The sequence below is a fragment of the Thunnus albacares genome, chromosome 11 (genome assembly GCF_914725855.1).
Source record: "Thunnus albacares chromosome 11, fThuAlb1.1, whole genome shotgun sequence".
NCBI lineage: Eukaryota > Metazoa > Chordata > Actinopteri > Scombriformes > Scombridae > Thunnus > Thunnus albacares.
Window position 1 is genome coordinate 19,523,453 of NC_058116.1, and position 27,286 is coordinate 19,550,738.

Genomic DNA, 27,286 nt, shown 5'->3' on the forward strand with positions numbered 1-27,286 from the left:
GTAATGGTTGCAGTAGTCACACCTTTAGATTATTACAGTGCTCTAGTAATTACGGTGTTGTGGCTCACCCGTCTGCTAGATTACCTCAGCAGCAGAATTATTAACAATTGTGTACACTCATTTTAACGTGATTTAAGAGTCATTGCGAAAGCAGAGCATCACTCATTTTAGTCAGTTTAGTTTAGCTATGTTAGAGCTGTCTTTAGTCAGCATCCTCTGAAAAACAGATGCGCAAAATTATTTTTAAAAATTACTGGCTGGTCCTGTTTATAATTTTATATTCAACATAGAATTATTTAAGTTTTTGATTCTATAAATTATTGATATTATAATTGCAATTATAATGTCAATTTAACAGAACTGCTATTAGGCTATATTCATATTTTGTCAGTCACATTACCTGCTCCACCCCGGGGTTACACCAAATATCTATGGTAAAAACTGTATCTGTAGCATTGTCTCCCCTAAAATCTTTTGTTACAGAGGTGGCTTGGTCTGGGGGTGTATTTTCAGCGGCACAGAGGATCATAGCAATATTATAGGAATATTTCAGGAATACTACCAGCAACAGTGTGTCTCTAGGATCCTCTCGCTCTTCTGCGACTACACATTGCTACTTGTCACTTTGATCATGAAGGTGACCCTACTCTATAGAGTATGTTACAATACAGTATAGACTGGAGTATGTAGCTATAGTATAGAGTTTAGAGAATATTATAGATCCGAGACGAAAACTGACAGAAGGGCGGAACTGAGAGAAAAAGTCATGATTACAAATCTGTCTGCTACTTCAGCACTATGGACAGCGCCCTGGATTTATCAATACACAGCACAGTTAGGCTACTGATATTTCAGAGCCATGATAGGGGCCATAGATTCTACTTGCACAAACCTCAATCAGATAAAGGATCAATGAGTCAGGCAGGCTAGACTAACATATTCAGTTAAACAACCCCTCTGCCCCTGCACTCTCTCCACTACTGGGAGGGGAGAGGGGGGAGGCAGGTTTACAAGGGGGATGCATTTTAGTCATTTTTCTAACAAGGGGGATGGCATCCCCCCTCAAATCGCTTACTGCGGTTAGCTTTAGTGTTGGACTAGCTAATAGTTACTAAAAATAATATTGGTAGACCACCAAAAGATCATAGAAATAAAGTAGTATTATTTTACTGCATTTACATTTTTGGGGGGGTTTGCATTACATCAAAGATTCCATGTTACAACCATTTTTAAATGGATGCAGCCTTGGCCCAGAGGAGAGGTCATCAGGTGGTATCCAGCCTTCACAGAGTGTTTTGACACTTATCCACAACACTCTCCAGTTGGCGGGTTGGCAGTGGTGGCCAAGTCACTGCCCCTCTCCTCCAGGCTTCCAGCTAGTGTCCTCCCTCTTGTGCCAGAGCCAACAGAAGGCTCTTTACACTGCTTCCCCAGCCTTCAGGCAGCTGTTTTTCTCTCGTGGCCCCTCACTCCTACTTTTGTCAGCAGATTCCATACAGATTGGGCTGGGAAACCACATCCCACCTCCACTGTGAACAGACATGTTGTCCACCCTTTTTTCCAGGACCAGTTGTTGGTACTTGGTCTTCTTTCTCTCTGCCTCTTCTTCACAGCCCTCTTCCCACAGAACTGTTAGTTCAACCATGATACTTATGATTATTTATGATTTATTATTTTCATAAGATGTGAGAGCTGATATTACTTAACACTTTTAAGTTTTAGAGGAGCCTCGAATCTGCTAACAATGCTTTATCCATAGCCATAATTTTCATTTTCCTGGCGGTCCCAAGGCTGTTCCTGTATGGTGAGTATGGTACACATTTAGCCAAATTATATGTCTAATTAATAATACTAGGAGTACCTGCTCCTCCACCTTGCTGGGTAGGTGTAATGTTGCCACTCACAGGGCCCTGATTTCGTGCATGCTGGCTTGGGATGCCAACTGGTGGCATGGACAAAAGTTTCAGTTTCATCTCCTTGAAAACATTAACAGCATATATAAATCTCCCAGGTATGGACAATCCACAAACCTTGCGATATACATATAATGTTGCTAAAGAGCACCCCCTGGAGTGTAACAGTAGTAACAACTAAGTAGACCAATACAGTATAACAACATAGCTCTTCATTGTTGTATCCATAATGTACACAGATTTGTTTATTGACAACTAATTTAAAGAAATACAGTGCTAATGCCCAATAATCAAACACTACGTCACACTACTTAAGTTGATCTAAATTAAATTAAACATTGATTGAGTGATTCTGTTTTAATGCTAACTAAAGCTGGCTCCAAAAGAGCAATATGGCCCCCATGTGGCCACCAGAGGTGCTCATTTTGCCTGCCAGCCATCGAGATCAGACAGATATGGAGAATCAAACAGATGTGGCTTTAAGGTGGACCCCATACTGAAGAGGTGAGACTGCTGGCTCTCGCTCCTGTTGCTTTCTGTTCATTGAGAGATGTGAGGGCCTCTATTTCTCACAGCACCTGAGGAGAGAGGCAACTGTCCATTGGGGAAGTGACCTTGATTGTTCACAGCCTCTCGTAAAAGAGTTGTACAGAAGAAGGGGAAAGAGTGCACCTTTTCGTATAATGCTGGTTTGTAGTCACTTACTTTTACTAGTGACACAAAACTACCATTTTTGTTGCATAATTATGCAATGCAATATTCAATGAACCATTGAAAAGCAACCAAATTATGATTTTACACAGTGGACATTTGAAGTACAGAAAATTGAAGTGAAGAATCCCCTGTATGGAATAAGATAATTACAATCTGTAAATTAATTTCACGTGATTGAGTTTCTAATTCTGAGCAGCCAGTCTCCCAATCCTTGGTATAAAGCAACTGACACACATACATGTAGATGAAAGGAATGACCTTGACCACCATCTGCCCATACAGCCTTCTGGTAGCTGTGAAGGATATTACAAGAAGAGGTTATGCATATGGGATCAAGGAATGAGCTGTTTCGCAGGGACCAAGACCTTAAAAAGCAGTGACCTCCATAAGTGTTAATCATCTAAATCACTGAAATGACCTCACATTAGTTTGTCCTTCCACTATTAGCTTGTATCAGTGATATTCCATTAGGTTGACTTGGCTGAAGTTGCAGACATATTTCATGTGACTAAAATAAAAACCATAGAGCTTCTGATCGATGAAATGTTTCACTTCTGTGTCTGTTTTAGACTTGTTACATGTCTAAAGGCACACAGAGTAAAAATAGAACAAACTGTTATGATTTAATACTATAATTCTGATATTTTCTCTCCTTCATTCTTACATTTACTCTTAAAGTTGAAATCCTCAACTTTCCACTGTGATCCTATGTGGGGCGGGCAGAGAGCCCTGTATTACCTCCTGATACATATGCTATCTAAAGATCCCACCCTCTTCATGTGGAGGTCTCAACTAAGCAGTAGGAGTAGCTAGTGATGCAGAAAGGATATGATCCCTCATATGTACTGGCTTCCCACCAGGGAACATTAACACAACTGTCAATGTTATACTCAGGTACAATAACACTCAGGGGGTACCTGAAAACGGTGGGAGAGTGTTCTGCCACAGTGTTAGCATTTGAATCAGCCATCGGAAAACTCTAGAAAAATTTGCTGCCTGGCAAAGTATGACACCCACCACTTTGTTTAGTAATGTTTATGTTTACTTTCCTTTATTCATAAAAAAATATATACCAAAATGACAGCATCAACATACAAAACAAACAAACTAACAAACAAAAAACATGAAATCACAAAGCACATGTAAATCAAGTAAACATCACACAAAGATGTGTGTGTGTTCTGAAGTCTTTCTATACAGACTTTATAAGACAACTGTGAAAATAAATAGCATGTGACAACTACAAACAGTATATAAACCTGAGGCTACCATGGAGTTGTGCTGGTACATATACCTTTCCTTATATTTCTTCTTCACATACAGAACCTCTTGTATATTAAAACCTGAAAGTGTAGCGGGAGCTAAAGTAGTGAGTTAAAACCATTTCTTACTAGGTTACAATGCTCACAATATAAATACTACTATATAATATACAATAACATCAAATCACTATACTCATGGAATGTACTAAGCATCCCAATTAAGGTTCCCAGGGCACATTTCTTCCTCAGGGCCCCAAATGTGAGGAGATCTGGAAAAGAAATAACACAATTAAAAATTGAATGAGAAATATAACATATCAAAGTCACAACGTAACTGTCAAAAACACTCAATGTTTGACTGAGACCTTATTACTGTCTGTATGAACAAATAATTTGTGTAATTCCATCCACTCTTCCTTACTGAGTTAACTTCTTAAATTGCTCTGACAGAATGAATGAATTATGCCTTTGTTAATGACTGCATTAATCAATCAATGAACATTTGTATGCAGTGAAAAATGAGAGCATTAACAAATTGCTAAATATTTTCTGCTACAAAATGACTTATTAAATTGACTTATGGTTTGAAGGAACACAGGACTAAAGCACTTTGAATTACTTGTTACAAGATAAATAAATGATTTACAAAAACTTTCCAAATGAATGAACAAAGAATTTTTTTACACCAATTCTGCAAGAAGTTCTGACACACGATCTAGTGCTACAGCATTTACTGTATGCTGTAGCACTAGAACAAATTCATGGTATTTCACCACTTGCTTACATGTAAAAAGTAAGGCACTGCTCACTCAGCGGCCGATGGGTGTAATGGGTCTGTTTTCACCACTAGAGGGCAGTGTAGCACCAGGTTATCAGAGAGCAGGGCTTCTTCCTCGTCATCCAAAGGAAACATTCGTGGCCCCCAGGGTGTCTGAGGCTGCCAGAAGATTGAGAGGACATATAATTCAATTGAACAAATTTGTACATGTTATCCACATCTGTAAATTAGATATATATCACAACAAAGCTGAGTATGTATGTATGATTTTCTATAGACACAGGGGTGAAAATATAACATATCAGTAAATTAATTATGTACTGACCCTAATGTTTGCTTAACACTTCATAAGCTACACACAGAATGTGCAACTCGTATCAAATTGTGAAATTATGTCCATAACCCTGATAACTGCTATTCCCACATGAGGCTTTCTATTGAATTTAGACTTTGAAGGCTTTATCATAGGTGTTCATGTCTCTGATGCCTGTTTGCTAAATCAAACGTTTAATCAGGGTTTGTATGGGTGCTGGAGAGCAAAGCAGTAACATAGGCGATATCTGTGGTGTGGAGAAGGTTGATTAGGACAATCTGGTTTTATAGTGATGTATTCCTTCTCCAATCAAAGTGAAGTGGTACTGAGCACTGCAATCAGTGCATCATCAGCTGGAGCAAATCATCTGTGTGTGCTCTCAAAGATCCATCTAGGCTTTAATAAAGCCAACTCACACAATATAATATATATATTGTCCCTGTTCTGGAGCTCAAACAATAAACACAGCCATATCTTTGACAGAAATGGCGCAGGAAATATCCTTCAAGCAAAGACTGGGTTTTGAAGAGAAAAATGATTATCTATAGGCAATGTACTTCTTAAGTCTTATCTTAATAGGGACTGGGGCATGTCATCTTTTTAGTCAGCTTATTTCTCTTTCTTGGCCTTTTTATCATTTTGATGTCACAACAATATTTGTGACCCTTGACCTGTTATTGTTTGATTTTTATGGTGGCCATCCAGGAGAAGTGCAGTCGTATTTGTTGTATTTGGATTACACAAAATGATCCCTAATTTTCTCCTTTTGTCACTTTGATGAATTTTTTTTTTCATCTTCTGAAACTGACTGCTTCTCTTTTGGATGTACCACTCTTAGGAAACAAAAGGGGGGAAAAGTCTCCAGTACAAAACCCATTTAACAAACCACCAGTTGGCATTAATGAGAAAACATTGACCCAAGTAAATCAAGCAGCCAAAATCATCTTTCTGAAGGTTGAGGTTGAACCTGACTGCTTTTTGCATTTTATTAATCAATTATGTGCATGAAAATTACCATTTGCCCACTATGTTGAAAACAGAAGGGAAACACTGCTGTCATCATAACATGACAGCCGTTAGAAAATTACTGTGTATGACTCAGCGTGAGCAAGTTTGTTTGGGGGATTTGGGGTTTCAGCTGTGCTGCTTTTGATCTTACCAGCCACTCCTCTAAGCTTGGCAGTTCATCAGTATCCAGCTGAGCACAACTCCACTCCACAGAGCTTTCCTCTCCTGATGTGCACATCCCACCCCCACTGCCTGACAACCTGCTGCCAGATCTGGAGTGAAAAAATAAGCATACCCCATGAAACTCCACCAAAACATTCCACTTTCACACGAGCTATATTTACATGCAGAGAACAAACCAAAGTCTGCAGCAGTTGCATTGCAAAGTCAGCACAGACAGTCTTTGTGAGTTTAGGTTTTAATCCAATTGTCTTTGTTATCATCTTATGATAAAAGCATGGAATATGTCACTATCGGACATTTCTGATATTTGAGAAAGACAGTTCATTCTAAAAAATCCACCTGACCTGGCAGGATGCATTTTGGTGTTACATGATGTATGTAACAGTATTCAAATGTAACCACCTTGTAGGACGCCTGCAGCATTTTCTCTTTCCCCAAGATGACCAGCACAATTTTTCTCTCTGCTCTAATGCCAAGTGTCTCTGGGCAAAGACTTCATCATTGAGGACCTCCACCTGAAACACACACACACACAAAGATGGATAAAGATATTTTCTTCACAAATCACAATAAACTGCTAAAAAAGGATGAGACACTACCTGCCCCTCCTCATTGTCGCCTTCCTTCTCTGCCTCCTTCTTTATCAGAGACTGGGTGTCAACTACCCGCCAACTGCGAAGAAAGACAGACTTTTTGAGGTGACAGACAATGATGATGGACAGTGTGCCCAACCCATTTATATTTCAATTCTAAAAAGAGTAAAAACAACTTAACAGCACTAAAATTACATATTAGACTTGCATTAAACAGCATGAAAACTGTGAAAATTAATTTCAAGACAAAATAAATGAAGCACCATTATTTAAAGTTAGATTTTAAATAACCACATACAGTCATAAATACATTTATAAACTTGGGGACAATGAAAACCCATTGGCCATTAGTTTCATTTTAGGGACAGTGTTATTTCATACCTGGGTGTGAGGATGTCTTTGTACTGCAGCTTCTCCACCTTAGCCGTTGACATGGGGATGACAATGTTGTTGATATTGTACACACTCTCTCCCTGACGTTTGCGCACAAAGCCCTGAGAGGAAGCATGGCCATGTTGAATTAAGAGCAACTTGACAGTTCACACCAGTGATTCAGAAGTGTTCACCCATTCAAACTGATTCTGCATCATTAGGTTGCCATGATGAAGGTTTTCATATTTAACACATATATGCAGGCCAAATGATGCATTTGAATTTGTGTTGTACAGAAATCTAAACATTACAATGTGGATTATTAATTAATAATAACGCAGGTCACCATGGTTTGTTTGAATATCATTCCATACATTTCTCCTCAGCCCATCACCAAACCCTGAGATCCCAAGTAACATTTATAATAAATTAGAAGTAAGGTGAGCATTATTTTTAAATTAGAAGTCTCCGTCTACCACTGTAATCTATAACTGATTTATTTTTGGGCTAAAATATGTACAGCTGTACAGTCCTGATGATAACATTAAAACATCACCACTTGCCTCTGATGTTGTCCTTCAGCCCATATGTCATTTATGTAACAAAACAAATACACAAAGTCAATAGTCATGTCTGATGCAGAAATCTGATGCTAAAAATGTATATGTAATCACCCCGATTACATACTTCAATTCATATAAATAGTTTTATGGCATTTGGAGGTCTCGGAGTCTTAGACCTTGAGAATCTTTACATATTGAAAGTGAGAGTGAGGACTTGATTTTAGGGTGAAGGTTAGAATTAGGTTTAGGGTGAGGGAGGGGGTTTGGTATTATGTCAATGAGGGTCCTCACAAGTATAAAAGCGTGTGTTACCTGTGAGGCTTGCTTGCGTGAAACCTGTATGTAGCTCTCCTCTGGGACTTCATCGGAACTTTCGTCTGGGTCACAGAGCTGGTACAGTACATCTGCCTCATCTAAGTATAACACGCACACATACACACACACACACGTCAAACTGGCATTTAGCTGTAACAAACACTACATTATGAACAAGACCTAAAAATTGAAAGGTATTCATTTATTTGGCTAGTACAATACTAATATCCAACTAAAAATCTGATGACATGAAGTAGGTGCTGAACAATGTTTCACTGATTATATACTACTTTTATGTAATAATTATCTGTGTTGCTTTGCTGTACAGTGTTGATGCTTTCACATATATCGTTTAAACTGACATCTTCTGTCAACAATGCGTGTGACATGTGACTTCACTTTACTTTAGTGACACTAACTCTCAACTTTAACCCTGATTTCCTTTAAACCAGAAGTCAACTTAGCCCTGATCCCACCGATAACTTGAACCCCTGCCATAATTCTTCATTCAAATTAATTTTTAAAAAAATTTCAAGTGACTGATCAATTATTCATTTGGTGTACAATGAATGAAAGCTCTAAATCTGTCATTTTACCATTAACGATTTCAACACCGTTTACTGCTGTGTTGTAACCCTTCACAAAAGTAGTGGCACAAAGTGGGTTAAAGGGTGAAGCCACTAAATGGTTCCCACACATTTCCCATGTTACTACTGGGAGGTTGACAATTTTTGCGTTTTATTTTTGATAAATCCATGCAAAATCAAGATGACAGTTTACTGTACAGAGCGAATAAAGGGCAACATATACCGTATACACACACCTTCTATCAGCCCGTGGATGTGTCTTCTCTTTCTTTTCCTCTTATTGGTTCTCCTGTGTTGACTCTGAGCAGAGCCCGCCAATCTGATAGGTGACAGACCCATAACTCTGCTTCTATGATGCCTTGCATGCTGCTTGTGTTTGTGACCTATAACGATACACAAAGTCAATTAATGCACCAGAGGAATTTCCTTTTTGTCCAATCTACCATTCAGTTCCTCAGAGATTTTACGCTTTGGTTAACGTGTACAAAAGCTAATCCTTAACCATTAGTCCTACGACTTGAGCAGGTGACTGCTTCTCAGATTTCTGATCCCTACTCCCATCATACTGTACCAACTGCTTTACTTACAGTAATCATGGCACTATCAACTTGCTAGCCTAAGATTCCTGGCCATGTTGGGAAATATATTAAGTACATTTACTCTTTTGGTTGTATTTTGGACATTTTTTACACTTTTATGTCTCTGGGTAAAATGCTATGTTTTGTATTGTTTAAGTCACTGTTGCTGATTAACACTAAAAGTGTGCGTTTCCTTTTACCTCAGGTATGTTGATTGTTAACTGATGACCCCTCCTCCTTGTGAGAGACGATAGGTTCTGTGTGTATCTGGCATGTCTCATGCTCTGCTCTGACAAAGGTCTTTGTGACCAAAAGCTTAGATAATACATTTGGTGCAAAGGAGATAAGTGTGCAGATGTTTTCAACTTTTTTCAAGGGGGCCGAAATATAACAAAGGGATCTGCCAGTTACAGTTACTACTTGGGAGTTGGATATACTGAGAAAACTGGCAAAAGCATGCAATTCATGATTGAACACAACAAATGACTTGGAAAGAAAATAAAGAATCCTGCACACTGTCCATCACCTGTACTCATTTTATTGACAACCTTTCAGTCTTCAGAACTTCATCGGGCAAGGTTCATATAGATTGATGAAGGGGGGGGTCAAAACCCTGTCACGAAGACGTCATGTTGTGCAAGAACATGCAATGTAAGAGTGGAGGTCAAACTTACACTGGTACACCTAGTATCGCAAGCAATACTGTTTTATCTTTTCTTTTTTTTTGTGTAACTAGAAACTAAAAATAACTGCTGAAATTACCTATTTTGAAAATATTTTCACCTTTCTGAGGCTTTAAATTGACAATTTATCATTTTTTTCACCTTGCAGCAATATCAGTCAGCTGCCAGTTTCAGATAGTATTCCAACAAATTTTAATAGGTAAGAGGAAGCAGGAAAAGATAAGGATGGACTGATGCCTGGAATCCACTAATACAAAACATCATTTGAGTTGTAGTGGCTGTACGAACAGCTAAAATAGTTAACAATTAATTCAGTTACGTCATTGAAGTCATTATTCTCCATGTCATTTGTTCATATTTCCATCTCTTTCATGCTTAGACTGTTTACATAATATCATTCTATTTTAGCTATATTCAGCTGTGATAAGAGATTTGTTGCCATGTGCCAGGCTATTATTCTGGGTGACGTTTGCTTGACTTGGCTGTCTTCTTCTGTTATCGAAAATGAGAGCAAGATTAGTTGAGCGGACAAAAAAAAAACCACAGAGCGGTCCATCAATTTCCAATCTGCCTGCTTTTTGTCTCCTCCGCTCCTCCTCTCTACTTTATCATTTCTTATTTCTTCTTATGCGTCATCTTTGTGTTTATAACAAAAAGTTTTAATGCCCACATAAAACATAGTGTTTAGTCAACCTTCCCTGGATAAACAGGGAACATTCAAAAATCTATAATCAATGGTTGTTATGGATCATCGGGCTACATTGTGGAAACCATGAAACCAAAGCTGCCACAGACATATAAGTGCAGACGTAAATGATTAACAAATCATTAGTTGAGACTAATATACAAAGACACATATTGACATTGGTGAAATGCCAAATGATTTCATTTCCATCTACTGCTCGGTTGGAAGCCACATAGAGACCCAGTGGGATGTCTGACATGCAGGCAAGCAATTATGATGGTCCACAGGGAGATAATAAGCAGACACAGCGGTCGACTGTGAAGCAGCAATTTATTCATTGATGTTGCTTTGTTATACTGACTATAAGCAAATGGAAGAATTTTCTAAACAAGATGATTTTTTTTTTGATTTTTTTTTTTAAATGTGTTAACAATTACTTCGAATGGAAAAATGATCACCAATAAATCAAGTACAAATGCATCACATTATTCAATGCTATGTGGTAAGAAATAGGACCAAATGATACCAACTACCAAGAATGTAGCTAATTCTGGTGCACAGCATTGACATTAGATTGACTTCAGAGCAGAATCCACTTGAGTTCAGTCACAGCAAAGCAAAGTGGCTAAAAAGCCAGTTAGGTTCCCGTCTGTTAGATGACTAATTACCACAAAAGATGTGCATTTTTTTAAATAGCACCTTTGTCTTCCCGTCATCTTACTCATCACTTGACTGTGACATCAACACAGTGGGTCATGCTTTGGGCTTGCTCACAAGCAGCACTTAAACATATTGGTTCAGTAATTGCTACATGACAGAACATAATGTAAGAGAGGAGAGCACCGTAGAACAGGAAAGGGTATGTAATCAATGCTGGTATATGGGGGGACTTACTGTTGTGCAGTGGTGTGGAGCTGCGTCTGTTGTAGTGTGCTGGACTGGATGGCTGGGCATTGATAATCAAAGGCTTTTGGGACCATTCTTCTCTAGCCAGGGCTCTCTGTAAGTGGTGGGAAAGAGGATTGTCTGAAAAGAGATTACACAATGTTTAATATTAGGTTACAAAAGCACACTTTTAGCAAACAATAATAATCCATTATTCAGTACATCTCTAAATGTTAGCGTGGAATTAAGGGCAGTATACACCGGCAGCATAAAAACACCACCGTCCATTGTTTTCTCTGTAAACCCCACACATGATGTCATCTGGACACACGTCAAAACATGACAACAACTGTTCTATTTCCCAGAATTGATGTGAATCAACACTCCAGCAATTTTATCACTATCAATCCCTGATCTAGCACATCCTGGCGACTGCTACTACTAGGTGGCACATTTGGCACGTCCTACAGGCGTCAATTGACAATTGATTCAACGTCGCCAGAGTAGGTCTACCCTGTCAAATAGGAAGCCAATAAATTACTCTTGTTCAGACAACAGTGGATAAATCAACATTACAAATGTCTTTCAAAAGAAAAAAAGGCACACACATTTTCAATTACACTAGCTATGTTAATGTTTCCCCTACCAAATGAAAGGGTGAACACAGAGTGAGGTCTGGAGCTGGGATTCCTGGAGGGCAGGGCCCTGTTGGAGCTGCAGTCAGGATCAGAGCACAGGACCACAGGATCACAAGAGGAACAACAAGAACAGGAAGATGATGAGAAAGAAGAGAAGGTAGAAGTGGATTTCCCCAAGTCCTGAAGCACAAGGAAGAGGGAACGAGAGAGAAAGAAAATTACTTACATTGCATGATACTTAATAGTCAATAGAGCATAATTAACATATGTATAAGTCAACAAAACACAGAAAACACTTAAGTCTGTGTCCTAACTTAAGTGTTTTCTGTGTTTTTTTGATGTATGAAACATAAGGCTTTAAGGATGCTGCTCTCCATTAATCCAAACTGACTAAAGCAATTAAGTTGTTAAAGGTTTTCTTTGCCATTGTTCATATTATGGCACTGGGGCATCCAGTGGTATGTTGACATTTCAAAATGTTGAATTTGTACATGAGAAGTTAAACTTTTACTTGGTTCACAGGATTTTATATGAGCTAAAGAAGAACTAGTTTAGAGATTAGGGAATTAGACTCACACCTCATGTTTCTATAAGTGTGATTGATTTCTGATGTATTGTGTACCATTGATTCAAAGTCCTATTGGATTATCTCAGTCTCAATGACATAGGGATAAGGAACAGGATCAAACTGATTGTTTGAAATGTGGAACAAAATCTAACACAAAAAAGAACATTAAAATTCCACACAGACATAATGTCCTAAAGTTATAGTGAAAACCTTTGTGAATAATAGGTCAATTAGACCAATATTAGCATTCAGCTTGAGTCATGTTTCTGGCCTCCCTGCAAGTGTAAATCCAATTTTCAACCTCTATTTAACTCTGTGTTGGTTTCCACCATCTCCTGAGAAAAATAACCAGCTCTATAGCCACCAAATGCTCCATTATGTTCACCAGCTAGTCGCTACCTCTGCCTGTCACAACGTAATGTCCCATAAGGTAGCGCACAGTTTGTCAATCAGAGTTTTTTCTCTGAACACAGCTGCCTGATTCAGCCGAAATCAACGTTGATGAGAGCTGTGAGACTGAATAGTAAAATTTGTGAGCCAAAAGAAAGCAATACAAAGAGCTGAGGGGGACTGCAGAGTTGATAATTGAGCATGTGTTTATCACAGCAAAGACTCTTTCATGGTGTAACCCCAAGAGGCCACATAGAAATATAGATTAGTGCGGCTTTAAATGAAGATATCATAAAAATAAATGGGACTTTGGCTGGTGGTAGCCTTAGAGACACTAGTTTAATACCTCAACTACTCTACTGTCCATGATATTAAAGTTGATGAGTAGAATCATATTAGAGAGATGCAAGTCACTATTATTTTAGTGGTTTTAAGTAGAGTTACTGCTGAAATGACACTGTCTGGCAGCACAATAGTACAAGCCTGTGATCTAGTGATATAGAAAAGTGAATATAATGCTTCTTGAATAGTTGATTGTGCAGCTTGTTGCTCTTCTTAATGTAAATCAAGGATGCATGTTAATAGAAGGCTTCGATTAAAAAGTGCAGCAGCCATTCTGAACAACATGAAATTTAATTCAACACAATGACAACGAACAACTCAATGTTTACATATTATGTTTACATATTTACTGTATATCATTTTTCATTGACAGTGTTTGAATGCGTATAACTGAAATGGTGTGAAGCTAAGCGAGGCATTACCAACAACTTCACACACACCACTGCCACTACCCCCTGATATTTTTGGCAGTAAGCGCATTGCACTATGCTACGTTGGCTAAATAAAGGCTACAGCTTTTACACGATCACATGCATTTGTGTTTATTTGAAGTAAATCCAAGAGATATTACTGTTTAATTAAAGGCAGGTGCCTGGCTTTAAACATTAATTCCTTTTTAATTTGGGGAACTATTTTAGTGATATGGCATTCCACCACTGAAGAACCTTTTGAGCACTATCACAGCTTACACATTTTGCCTGACTGCTTTGAACCTGTATTTGACACGAATAAAGAATTCATGAAATACATTAATAATTTTCGGTCTTTATTATAAAAGCTCAAATGGGTTTACACTCAGGATGTATAAGTAGTGTGTTTTGAATGAGTAGATTTAGGCAATGACACAGTATTAAGGTGTAATAGCAATAGTGTCGTTTTCATTTCTCTCATGTATCCACTCCACCTCAGAGCAGAGAGGGAGAGAAAGATTGCATTAGCACATTTACAGATGAATGTCAAGAACGTGCATGTGTGTTGTCACAGCTGTGTATGCAAAAGGTCACAAGGACTAAAGAGAGACTTAAGACTAAAGAGACTGCATGTAGCCTACCTGTGGACTGGTAGGGGTGTCGGTGTTGAAAGTGAAGAGTTTGGGCTTGTGGTAGGTGACCAGGGGTCGGGTCCGAGCGCACACGCATGACGAATCAGCTTTGAAACGTTGTTGCCTCCTGGAACCCAATCTCCTCGGCATGAAAACCTTGTCTCCTCTCTGACCACTGCAGGGACAAGATCAGATGAGGCCATGGAAATATCAGGTATATGATTAATGCTACGATCAAAATGCTTTTCAAGGTCTCTTAGACTTGGTCACAAATAACAACAAAAAACAAACAATACCTACGTATAACCCTTTGTTACATCCATACACAAGCAGAATGTCTTGTATTTGTTATGTGGCTTTTATCTTCACAACCAGACAGGGAGACTTAAAAAGGCAGAAGAAAGGAAAGACATGAAGGGATGATTCAAATCAGGCCAGATGGAGGGGACCAACCAAACTGTTTCACTGTGTTACATTCCAAACAGGGAGCATGCTTTCAACCTTGATAACTCAGCTGATTGCCTCAGCCTAAAAGTGATAATGAACAAACCTCTATCAGTACAAGTTTCTATTTTTTTTAGTTTAAGTTTAATATCCCCATGACTATTTCAGCTGACCATAGAAATTATCCACATGGACCAGTTATTGGAAAATTGACTAGCCCCCATGTTAGCATTTGCCTCTGAACTACAATGTTTGTGAACCCATCCTTTCACTGCAATTACAGATTATTGTAATGTAGATGTTACACACTCTCACTGACCCATGCTCAGATAGCTTCAGCATTAGGTTAGTGTGTGTGTGTGTGTGTGTGTGTGTGTGAGTTTTCTCTACCTTGTGAAGGCTCTCTTGCCTTTCCAGGTCTGTGCTTGTTTTGATGGCGGTGAAAAATTGAGAGGAGGCATCAGGCTGTTGACGATCTGGCTGAGCTGAGCGCTCTGCAATGAAGAACATTGCCCTTATAATGCATTTCATAAATGACAAATTAACACTTAAGTGTGAGATGCAATCCACCCTTTTAAAAGCAGTGAGTAAACAGGCACTTGAAGGACATTCTGCTTTCTTTTCTTTAAATCTACTGGACACAACCTATTTTGAATTCCTAAGAAAGAGGTGAGTACAGACACTAGCAGGTGAGGGTCTCACAGAACTGATCTCTTTACCAAGTAGGGGTTGACCAGTGACACTTGCTAGATCAACACTGGTGCTTTCAAAAACCCTCCTCAGAGACCATGGCTAACAAAATAACCAAATTAACGACTGAACTAAAAGTCTCTGTCCATATTAACATGAATAGAGACTCCCCTTGAGGTTTCGGTTATCTCCAGAGACTGTCATAAATCTGCAGTGTATTCCTTAGTTGACTTAACATTGGTATGCCTCCTATTTCAGCTAAGTCTCTATTAATGTCAATTAAGTAGTCTAACCGTCATGTAAACTAGATAGTGTTGCTCAGCATAAGTTTCCCTTAAGGACGGTCTAAATTATCTGTGCGATATGAAATGACTGAATTAACAGAATCTAATTTTGTTACATTTCTCATCATGTGACAACACTGCCATCTACTGATTGGGATAGCGAAGTCTTTTAACACTTAAGAATATGTGTTGTTTTATGGACTGCATTTATTTCTAATGTAACCCTACAGCTGCTTTTAACATTTATATGTACTATAGTATTAGACATTTATAGTTGTGATAGTTCAAATTAAAATGTTTTTCTTAATAGTTTTATACAATACACTGCTGCATACAATTTTATCATCATGCATTTGACCATGGTGATGTTTGACATATGTGATTTTTGCATGTAAAACTTGAATTAATTCACTGGTTTCAGAAATTATGAGCTGCCATCTTAAGTCAGACATCTTAGGACAGCCTCCAAACTTAGAACAAAGGAATTAACTATTCATTAGGAGTTCCGGCACAAAACACTTTATCCATGCCCCAAAACTCTGTGAACTGATAAAAAGAGAAGCCTGACTGACTTTGGCAGGGCTGGTTCCTCAAATCCTCATCATGAGCTCTATTTTTTCTTAGATGTCTCTTTTACTTCCTTTGTTCTTCAACTTAAAAGTATCTGCACATTTTAACGTTTAACTGAAACAAGTTTCAGTTTATTTTTTTCTTTTTCTTTTCTAACATTAAGTTCCGTGTTTCTACATGTAAGTTAGTATTTTATTCTGATTGCCTCGGAAAAACTCTGCCAGGAACTCTGCCTTTGGCTCTGAACAAGGCCAAGAGACTGCTGGTAGGCCCTGCTGTTGGGCCCTCACCCACTCAGCGAACCAGACTGCATCCACTGGGTCACTTAGGAGCTTATCCGACAGCGAAGACTCTTTCAAGACGTAACCTTGAAGCAAGATCAGCTGAACTTCGCTGGACTCAACACTGCAGTGGCCCAGAGACACCTTCACGGCAGCCCAGCAGCTAACAGGCCTGTATCCCATGAAGTAGGCCACGCCAGTGAGCCCTGCTGAGACGACCTCATCCCTACGGCGACAATCTTCAACACAGGAGGCATAACCCACTGCTTTGTGATAAGATTTGATGTTGAATCAAGATAAGTAAAACATCTCTTAGAGAAGTTTATTTTTCTAGCATCCCTCCATTTTGTTATAACTTTAAGTCACATATTTCACTTCACGATGGCCCACTGAGTTAAGGTTCATATTGTCATTTAAAGATCTTTTCTTCCTTTGTTGTATTATTTTCTTTATCATGTATTATTCATACATTTAACTATTAATAAATGTCTGTTATCAGCAAGAAATTGTTTGTGTTCTTTGGGAGAAGACGACAGCGGGCAATGTTATTGAAAAGAGCTCAAATGTTAGATTAAGACTAATTAAGATGTTCTCCCTTCATTCTCCATCCAATGAAAGACTGAGTCACCAAACAACAGTGAAGTGTTTAGCCCCTTTATTCTCCTTGATATTGTTTATGAACTGGCCATGAATATGGTGGTTAAACATCCAATAAACATTTTTTACACTTTTCCTGGCTCCAGACAAACTCACCTACGCCAAGATAATTGAAGATGCACAGCAGAGGGGGGGGGGGGGGGGGGGGGGGGGGGGGGGGGGGGGGGGGGGTGTTACTGCACATCAGCTGTGCTTGTTACTCATTTTGGCACAACATTGCACTTGAGCATCTGCTTTCTCAGACCACTTCTCCATGCAAATACCCCAACTCAAATATGGTTTGAGTTGGAGGAGGCGTTCACACACACACCAAGTGAAATCTTGTTTAATCTTCTCAAGTAACTGTTGTGTATCTAACATTATGGATAGATAACCTCCTGTGACTTTTCTACATGCCAGACTGATAAGCTTTTCTTCTTCGCTCCGCAAAGGCCAACGAGTTAGAAAAGGATGTTCTGACATTAGTGAATAGTGTGTACCTCCTCTTACCTGTCTCTCTATGTTGTGCAGAAGGCGTGTGGGGCTGCAGGGTTCAGTGTCAGCATCTGGGGCCGTGCAGGATAACCCAGCCATTTCCCTCAGCAGGGCCTGCTGAATCTGCCTGTCTGTCAGTGGCTGGGAGTCTGCAAGCACCACACCGCCCTTACACACACACACACAGATAACACGGGTTGATCCTTCAACTTTCATACCATATTTTCATGGTTTCAGTTGTACAATCTGCTATGTATTGTACCTGGATTATTTTTAAATTATTAAAAATGACCACAGTGACCACAGAGAGTCTAATCTCTCAATACATATATTACATCTTCATATTTACAGTACTAGTCAAAAGTCTGGACACACTTGAAGTTGTGTCACCACTTTTGACTGGTACTGTATGTAGTAGTACTATCAGTCCATGAAAGTTGCTGTGAGTTTGTTGTTTGTAGCTACACTCTCTATATAACACTTCAACTAAAGTGCCACTCAAGACAGTAAAAGTTGGCTAACATTATCTTTACACAAGACTTACCTCATGTACCCAGACTTGACCACAAACCCTTAGTAAATGCCCTCTATGGCCGCCACTTGGTGCATTATGTCAAGTGCCCCTTTTTTGAGGTGGATACAGATGACTTTTATCTTACCTTGGAAGAGCGGATGCGCTTGTGGAGCTCCACCAATTGCTGTATCCTCCCCTCTAGCTCAGCCAGACGAAGCTGCAACCAGCTCCATCTGCTGCCCAGCTCCGCTCTCTCTGCTAGCCACTTTCTCTCACAGCTGCTGTTGCTGCTGGCAGAAGGTACAGAGTGATGGATGCGAGAGGAGATGATTTAGGACCATGTAACAGTGCTGTAATATTTTATTATTTTTTTGGCAAAGGGTTTAGACCCTTTACAAGAAGAGAATTCCTAATCCTCGTGATGATTTGTAATTTAGTCAGAAATGTGGCAAAATTTGAAGATACTGAATAGGCAGGTTGAATGATTAACCACACCTGTCATCATAGAGGTTGTCCGCCTATTGGTGTGCAAACATCCGAGTAGGATCGAAACATTGTCATGATTACATTTGGCGGCTTGGGGTAAGTGTGCTGGCGTTACCTCCTTTCAAAGATATGAAATGCAGTCATAAAAACAGTATGATACACTGAAAGTGCACGACGTGGTAAGCATATTAGAATTATTAGCAGGAATATGTATGTCACAAGAAACACAAAAGGGGAGAGAGAAAGATTCTTTGGGATACAAAGAGAATGAGAGACAGACCAAACCATTTATCAATTCACACATTTGTTAAGCAGTACTGTCAATACACAGTACGTATGACCCATTTTTACACAGCCATGCTGCTGTGTGGCGTGTAAATTGTTTAGCATCCTAACAACATAGGCGAGGATGCTGAACCACAAACGCGTATCTAGGCCACAAAATACAACACCGTTGATTTGTGTGGTGTTTGTCTATACGTTTCCATGGTACTAGCCTGTTCAGTTAGCATTTCTCTTCTGTGTGTGTGTGTGGGAGAGGGGGGGCAGGGGCCAACAGGGCCATACAGTAGTTGCTATGGCAGTGATCTTGGACCTTGGCTAGGACAGAGAGGGACTCCCCCACTTCAAACACTCGGCAGCACAAGGAAAGGTTAGGCCAATCACAACAAAGACACACACACACACACACACATTAAGTGCTTAAAAATACCCTTTGGTATTGTAAAGAGGTTATGTTAATGTTTGCCTGTTAGGTGAAATATTTAAAATTGTTTATCTGCTTGTAATTTACAGCCTGTGAATGGTTAATGGTTAATGCCTCTCACTGAGTTTCACTCAACCTTGAGCTAATATCTGTTTATAAAGGAGTAGGCTCTCTCTGTCCTACAGGAACAATGACCAGACCTGGCTGCCCTGCAGCTCTCTCCAACTGTATAATGAGAAAATTCCAGGAATATTTGCCAAACAGTAGGCCAGTGAGGAAGAAAGGAAAAGACGGGAAAAGGAGAGGAGAAATCTAATCGCTGCCAATACCTACTGTTGAGGCAGTCCATAAACATTATAATATACTGTGTTTATCATGAAAGTACTGGCATTGCTGAAATAAATGTGGAGTGCAGAAACTCGCTGGATACCCTCCACAGTGAAAAAAGTATGAGTTTCCTCAGCCAAATCCTGGTTAAAGGCCAGCCTCAGTAAGTAGCTCTGGGTCTACAAATTCCCTTATTTGAACAGTGTTTCCTTGCAGAGGCATTAGAGGTTTTGGGTGTGTCCAGCAGTTAAACTTTCCAACACTTGGCCTCTTACAAATACTCTCATACAGTGAAATATATTTAAAATGACACACATACTGAAAATGAGCAACAGCTGGAGGTTCATTTTTTGCAATGACTGCTGCCAGTGCAGAAAATGAGCAATGTGGACATGTGGTTTCAAATTAAAGTCAAACCATGTCACTGCTTTACAAGTCAGACTTCGAATGTCAGAGGCTATTCCCACATTTTCTGAAGAAGGAAAAAGGCCATGTCCCTCTCTCCAGCAAAGAGATATCCTCTTCAAGGAGGACCCTGCCATAAAACCACCCTAGGGGAGGTTTACTGAGTGAGCACAGAGCATTGTTCCATACAAGACCACACACCAAGCCAAAAGGCAGTGCTTCCAAAATGACCAAAGCTGCCCAAAAAAAAAGAAGACACGCAAAACACTACACACACATAAAACCCTCTTTCTCATTCCTGTTTTTTGGTGTTAATACTGTAAACACGCCCTGATCAGGAAATCATGAGAGACAAACAGATGGGTCAAGTCTTCCTGAAGAAATAAACAGCACTGCAACTAACTTGAGTCCTGTAAAAAAGGTTTAATTGGACCGAAGCCAACGTCACTGTGAATACTGGTTAACAAAACTGTTTGGCTGACGCACCAGGACCAGGACGTGACCTGCGCTGCTCTAACACTGACGGCATACTGACGTCCCCACATTTGTTGACTAGAAAGTGTGTTTACCTCATTTACATCACGGCACTGAAAAGAATGAAACTGGCCATCTACACAGTCAGAAATGGCAGAACAAGAACTGTAGCCCAGCAGCCCGAATCTCTCCTTTCCAAATGATGACGCTGTGAACGGTGTCTGTTATATTTTTGAAACACTTTTTATTTCTAATTGTTAATTTGTTTCAAAATTAACCATTAGGACCAGGTATCTTTTTTTTCTCTGGGAATTCTGAGGTAAATATGAGTGAGAGCTTCACCTGCTGGTCGGTGTGCTTCTTAAACCCCAAACTGTTCAAGCTTGATAACATTGTTCTTGTTCTTTGAAACATTCCTGACATTGTCTATGACTACTGAAGTCTGCTTTTTAAACGGTTAATATGCTCCTTTCCAGGATGTCCTGGTTGGCGAGCAGTTTAAGACAGTTTCGGAGGTCCACAGTTCAACTCCCCCTCAGGACCTTTATTGGATATCTCTCCTTTTCTCTCTCTCCACATGTTTCCCATCATTCTCCACCGCCTGCCAGAAAAATAATCTTTATAGAAATGCCCCTTTCTTCTACTTGATCCCAGACTGAATACAGAATCTGCATTCAGTTAGACATTGTGTTGTGGCAATGATATATATATATATATATATATATATATATATATATATATATATATATATAAAAAAGAAACATTCGATTCAATTTTTCATAAAAGGTTTGACAGTAATCAGCCTGTTTTTAATTAACAAAGGCATGATTTATAGTAAGTGATTGGCAGACTGGAATTAGCGTTTTTGCACCAAGGACGCTGCAAAAACCAGCATATCAACATCTTAGATTTGTTTTTCTCACAGAGATAATTTTTGTTGTTGTTGTGTCCTCACATCGCTCAGTTTTAGCCCAATTGCTCTCTTTCCCTGCATGTAATATTGCAATGTTCCCCAGATTTATTAGAGGACACTTGCCTCAATATTAACCAGATCAATGCAAAAGCATAACCTAAACAAAATATGTTGAATTCTGATTATATTCATTTTTGTGTGGACAGTTGTTCAGGTCAGTACTGTCTTGTGGCTTGTTGGCACCACAAAAAAAACATTGCTCAAAGAATCACAACAGACTGACATCTTTTTTTCCTCCTCTGGAGCATTATGACTCACTTTAGGCGAGGGCACAAGTACAGCAGCGCCGCCCAGCCCAACCTCACACAAAGACACACACACTTCAAAAGCGTGTTTCACTAGAAAGAGGAGGAGCTGAGGCACAGAATGGCATGTTGCAGGCTTTCTGGCAAGTCCCAGCCTGTGGGTAAAGAGAGCTGGCTAGTCTGTTGCATGGAAAGAGAATGTGCACGGCTGAAATACGGTATGTCATCACACTCTCCACAGCTGGGAGGACAAAAGTTGTACTTGTGACGACCACACTGTAAACTTCTCTGAGGGCCCGAGACAAATATGTGTGCAGTTTGGATCCGACACCGTAGAGGATCACATACACTGAGAGACTTTCCAAAACTTACAAGGTCACTCTGATACAAGTCTTTGGCTTTATTGTTTAATACCTATTTGTAGATGTGCGTCTCGCTTCTCATAATGTCAAAGAAACTAAACAAAATGCACTTCTTCTCTCTCACTGTATTTGCCTTCATTGTCCTGAGCTGAATGGTTGCCGGGTGTAATAGTGTCTATCTTTGTGAACTCTCCACTTGTCTGAATTAGAACAAAATCAATGGCTACAGCGTAAACCACAGCTGGATTCTGACAAATGATCTGTTGTGGTGAAATTAAGGCGAAGTTGGTTTCTTATTGTTGTCTACAACGGCGGCGGTTACCTTATTATTTGAAACTGTGTGAAATAATACGATTTATCTCAACTCGATAAGCAAGTCTCTCTTTTGTTTCTTGTTTATTTAGCTATAATAACCTTCTCAGGCAGCCGCTGTGGCTCTTAAAATCTTACAAAATATAAAAGACCTCATTTTCATAGAAGCCCACAAGGAAACTGGTCTCATTATCTGTTTGTATTCTGCATCACATGGCCATCTCATCTGGTTGTAACTTGTAGAAAATGTGTGTGTGTGTGTGTGTGTGTGTGTGCTTTGGACCGTAAGTCCCTCTCAAAAAGTAACGATAACGATAAAGTACCTCCACTTGCTGGATACTCACACAGGTGAAGTTTTTGTTTCTCTTTCCTCCGCTTGCTCTTCATCTGAGCTGCTGCTGCCTGTGGCCTCAGAGTCGAAGGCCTCCTGCAGGCCTCTTAGCACCGCCTGGCTGGAAAGGCTGAACTCTCTGAGCTCTGTGAAGGAGGACGAGGCTGTGGACGACTCTAGCCAAGACAGATGGGGTTTATTGCCCGCTTGTGGAGGTAACACACCAGGATGTAAGGAGTCCGGGCTGTCAAGAGACACACCTCCAGTTTGACAATGCCTGTTCAGCCCCTCCAGCTGCTGGTTGCAGTGTAGCAAAGCGTGCTCTCCAAGGAGGGCTTGCAATCTCTTCTGCAGCCTCCAAGCTCTGCTGTGCAGTCCTGCCTGCCTGGAGAGCTGCTCCTCCAGCACCTCTCGCAATACCGGCTGCTCAGAGTTCAACCTGCCACCACAAGGCCGCACTACTGAAGCTGGAGGAGGACAGCTTATTCCAGCCATGTCCCTTTGTGTCAATGTAAGTGGGGGTGCAAAGCAGGGAGTGTAGCCTTCAGATTTTAGCTCCCCATGGGTATATGAAGGAGAAACGCTGGCAAGGGTAAGAGAGGAGTGATGCACATCAACGCCATCTGGCCCACATTCAGGAGCAGCACTGTGTCCATGCAACAGACAAGCCTCTTGGCTATTGTGCTCAGGGACAGGGACTAAAAACATGTCTGGTACACCTGGGAAGACGGAGGCCACCTGATGAGAATCTCTCAGGCCTTTATTGAGGGACAGGAGGCTGAAGAGGGAGCCTGGACTGGGGAGGAGCACCATCTCACACTGGCTGGCAGATGTCTGCAGAAATGGGGAAAGCACTGGGTTGGCAGGGACGTCCAGAGGGCTTGCGGGGAGGCAGGAGTCCAGAGGGGTAAGAGAGGAGAGGTTCAGCCACATCTTCTGTAGGTCACCATCCCCTGTCGATGTCATCTGAGAGTCCAGCTCGGTGCTTCGCATTACTCTACTATCTGAGTCCATTCTGACAGAGGCAGGAGGTGAGGACAGGTGGATCCCATGGCCATCTTTCAAGATTTTGGTCAGGGCTGGGGCCATAGCCCTTTCTGAACCACTGATAGTCTAGGCAGCAGACTTTCCAGACTGCACCTTAAATGATCTGACAGTAAGAAAAATACATGTTGGTAATTTCCACTACTGATGTAAATAATGCTCTATTTTTTGAAGCACAATTCTACATAATTTTCGGAGTACAAGTCAGTAAGTGGGAAACACTGTAGACAAACTACGATTATTTAAGAGTGGCAGGAATAATCAGACAACCTAAACTTGATCAAAGCCATTTGTTTTACCGATCTGTAGCAGCAGTAATACACTTCAACTGTACGTTATTAACGTTACCTTTAGCTAACGTTGGCGCATTTTTATCGTTAACGGGTCTGTGCCTCGTTTTAAGGCATAAACCAACTATTTACAGTCGTCTTTGCTCTCTGTTATCATTTATCTGACACATAGTTAGTTGACATTTCAATATGTCGGAACTTAAATTCATCATTGTTGTTCTTGCTTCACGGTTTCATTAGGTTAACCTTGGTTTTATACACTAACTACTCATCATACAGTAGGTCAATCGTACGTTAGGTTAATATTTAGCGACATTCGCAGTCTCTTAAACTGTGTAACTGTAAGCTCTAACGTTAGCTAAACCGTGTCCAATAACGAAAATTCGTTAACGTTAACTCTCCATAATAACTTGTGGAAGAAGTGAACCTAACTGTTACACTACTCACCTGACAGGGACGTAAACCGTTAACATCGGTTATTCCAGTTAAGATTTACAGCTGAATACCGCTTTGACATTAAATATTTCTTTTTTTCTTTACTGGTCCTTAACAGATCTGAAAATCGAACCCGCCTGATTACAGCTATCCATGAGTTACACTTGTTATGTACGGAGTCTCCTCACGGATGTCCGACAGGTCTTCTCCTCTCTCCTCTTTCTCCTTCGCTCATCAGCTGCAGGAGGAGGGGCACAACCACACTCATGATGCCTTCAGGACCTCCTCAGCAGCTCGGATTTACAGAGACAGCCTGGGGTCAGCTGAGGAAAAAAAAAAAAAAAAATCCATGTGGGAAAAAAGCTGTACTCTCGGTTTGGAAATCTGCGCCTTAGAGTTTCATAATCCTTGCCCTCGAGTTACGAATCCATGCCCATCCATACACAATAGACTTCCCATAGTAGCTAAACAAAGACCTGCAATCGTAATGACAAAGCAAAACAAGACAGGGAGACAAAACAAAAATCTAAAAACGACACAAAACATAACACACCACAGCAACACAAATCGAACAAACAAGCTTAACTTCAGTATCTCTATATCTGATCAACTTAAATGAATTATGTTAAATATAAATACACACACATGCTATATAACTCTAATACCATTTCTCTCCGATTCTTTCCTTCACCAACTGAAACTTCAACAACAATAACACCCTCTAGATTCTAACCACTCAATTGTTATGTCCTAGGTGGCATTGTGGATGGATCATGGATCTTTTTTTTTTCTCAGCTGACCCCAGGGGGACTCCATACACACTTGTGAGGACACAGAGTGAAAAATTCCACTTCTCAAAGATTGCGTTTTTGCCCTATTATAACAAAATAATTCATAATTATGCCTGAGCTATGATTTTGGCTGTGAATGTTTGTTGCATGTCTCTGCACTTTCGACTGCCAAATAAAGATACCAAAACATATTCTTAAAAAGATCTCATAATTTTGAGATCCTATCTTATAATTGTGAGAAAATGATCTCATAATTACAACATCCGGATCTCCTTATCATGAGATCTTTGTAATTACAAGATCCTTATTTCATAATTATGAGAAAACTTACAGATCTTGTAGTTTTCTAGATACACATATTGTAATTAGTAGATACTAAATCACAATTATGCAGTGCAGGTCACATAATTGTGACATCTCTTTATGTAATTATGAAATTTGGACATGCGGTCATTGTCATAATTACAAGGAAATGATCTCATAATCACGAGATTTGTGTCTCTTAATGATTTATCTTGAATATTACATAATTACGGATCTGTAATTACAAGACAGTACAAGTTACTGATCATGTAATTACAGTATGAGATAGATTTATAGTTAATATGAGGAACACATCGTGTAATTATTTTTTCATAATCATTAGGTAACAATCTAGTAATTATAAGAAAATCTAACTTTTCTTATCATAATTATAAGATACAGTTCTCATAATTGTGAGATCTTTTCTATTTTTATAAAATACAGATCCTAAATATAAATATACATTATACCAAGTCACAGTTACGAGGTATCACAATTTTTTCTTTGATAATGCAACATGCTTCCATGAAATAGAATCAAGGGTATGTTTAAAACAGCTGAAATAATAGATGGTGTAGTTGCCTACTGTAGCTGCTATGACAGTTGCTGCAGGACAGAGAAAAGAAGAGTCTTTTCATTTTTATGAAACGCATAATGTGACCTTTTGAAATGGTGTCTGAAAACACAAAAAGTAGCAGGAATCAGCCAACAGCAGGCCAGTAACATGAATTTGAATCCAAGTTTGACACAAAAGCAGTCAAGTGTAACATGGATAACAAAATAACAAAACAAAATGTAGACTACTGCAAAAGCGTTGTTTTTGTTGTTGTTGTTGTTGTTGTTATAGGTTTATTATATACGCAGTAGCAGCACAGAAAATATTTTAACTACATAGAATAAGGAGGAGAAATGTGGATCAGATGTGCCATAATTAATGCTCATAGGCTACAGTTTGATGATGAGAAACAACATTAAAACACCACTTATGTACCAAGGGATGAACAATAAATACACTAATTTTACTACTTGATGCTCACAAAATTTGTCTCATTTCAGAAACTTTTATTTCACAAAAAATAAAATCTTTCTCAATATTATTTTCATAAATTTCTTGAGTGTTGTATTTGGATAGCAATATTTCCGACAGATCATGAAGGTAACATCTTTCAGCGTTTGACCTCAGTCGACATCAAAGGGCAAAAATCACCAACAAAGAGTTAATGTTATGATTCTTAATGTTTTGCCATTCAAATGCCTCAAGTGTCATATGGAGGATCTACCACAATAGAAACCTTGTGGAAGTCATTTATGGGGGACATTTTACACAACATACTGTATTTTCCAAGGATAAAGACTGCAAAATGAGTCTCTAGATTTCAGTTCTTGTGGAAGGTGACATATAGCAGCGAGTTACAAACTGTATGTAGGCTTTGAATAGACTTCTTAACCTGTCATTTGAATTGCTTCCAGCTACTG

The 27,286-nt window shown here is 39.6% G+C and overlaps 1 protein-coding gene across 3 annotated transcripts; it reads right to left on the reverse strand.

Annotated features, from left to right (window-relative positions):
* Nucleotides 1-3,685: 3,685 nt before the first annotated feature.
* Nucleotides 3,686-24,981, reverse strand: kansl1l (KAT8 regulatory NSL complex subunit 1-like). 3 transcript variants are annotated; one of them, XM_044365799.1, is made up of 16 exons: nt 24,729-24,981; nt 22,961-24,097; nt 18,472-18,613; nt 17,828-17,980; nt 15,247-15,350; nt 14,422-14,587; nt 12,079-12,250; nt 11,442-11,573; nt 8,838-8,984; nt 8,012-8,112; nt 7,146-7,258; nt 6,771-6,843; nt 6,574-6,686; nt 6,140-6,260; nt 4,699-4,826; nt 3,686-4,158 (listed from the first exon to the last, which is right to left on the reverse strand). In XM_044365799.1, the coding sequence occupies exons 2-16, from the start codon at nt 24,034-24,036 to the stop codon at nt 4,095-4,097; spliced, it is 2,805 nt and encodes a 934-aa protein (XP_044221734.1). In that variant the 5' UTR covers nt 24,037-24,097; nt 24,729-24,981; the 3' UTR covers nt 3,686-4,094. The 3 variants fall into 3 exon arrangements, with proteins under 3 accessions (XP_044221734.1, XP_044221733.1, XP_044221735.1); XM_044365798.1 differs by having other exon boundaries at nt 18,472-18,616; XM_044365800.1 differs by having other exon boundaries at nt 3,687-4,158; nt 4,674-4,826; nt 18,472-18,616; nt 24,729-24,980.
* Between the last annotated feature and the right edge of the window lie 2,305 nt (nt 24,982-27,286).

Bases quoted from the DNA above. Each gene is read 5' to 3' on its own strand.
- kansl1l (XM_044365798.1), bottom strand. From the start codon at position 24,036: ATGGCCCCAGCCCTGACCAAAATCTTGAAAGATGGCCATGGGATCCAC. The intron at 18,617-22,960 runs GTGAGTATCCAG...ACCTTCTGCCAG, and splicing joins GAAACAAAAACTTCACCTGT to CAGCAACAGCAGCTGTGAGA. The intron at 17,981-18,471 runs GTAAGATAAAAG...TGTGTGTGTAAG, and splicing joins AGCGCATCCGCTCTTCCAAG to GGCGGTGTGGTGCTTGCAGA.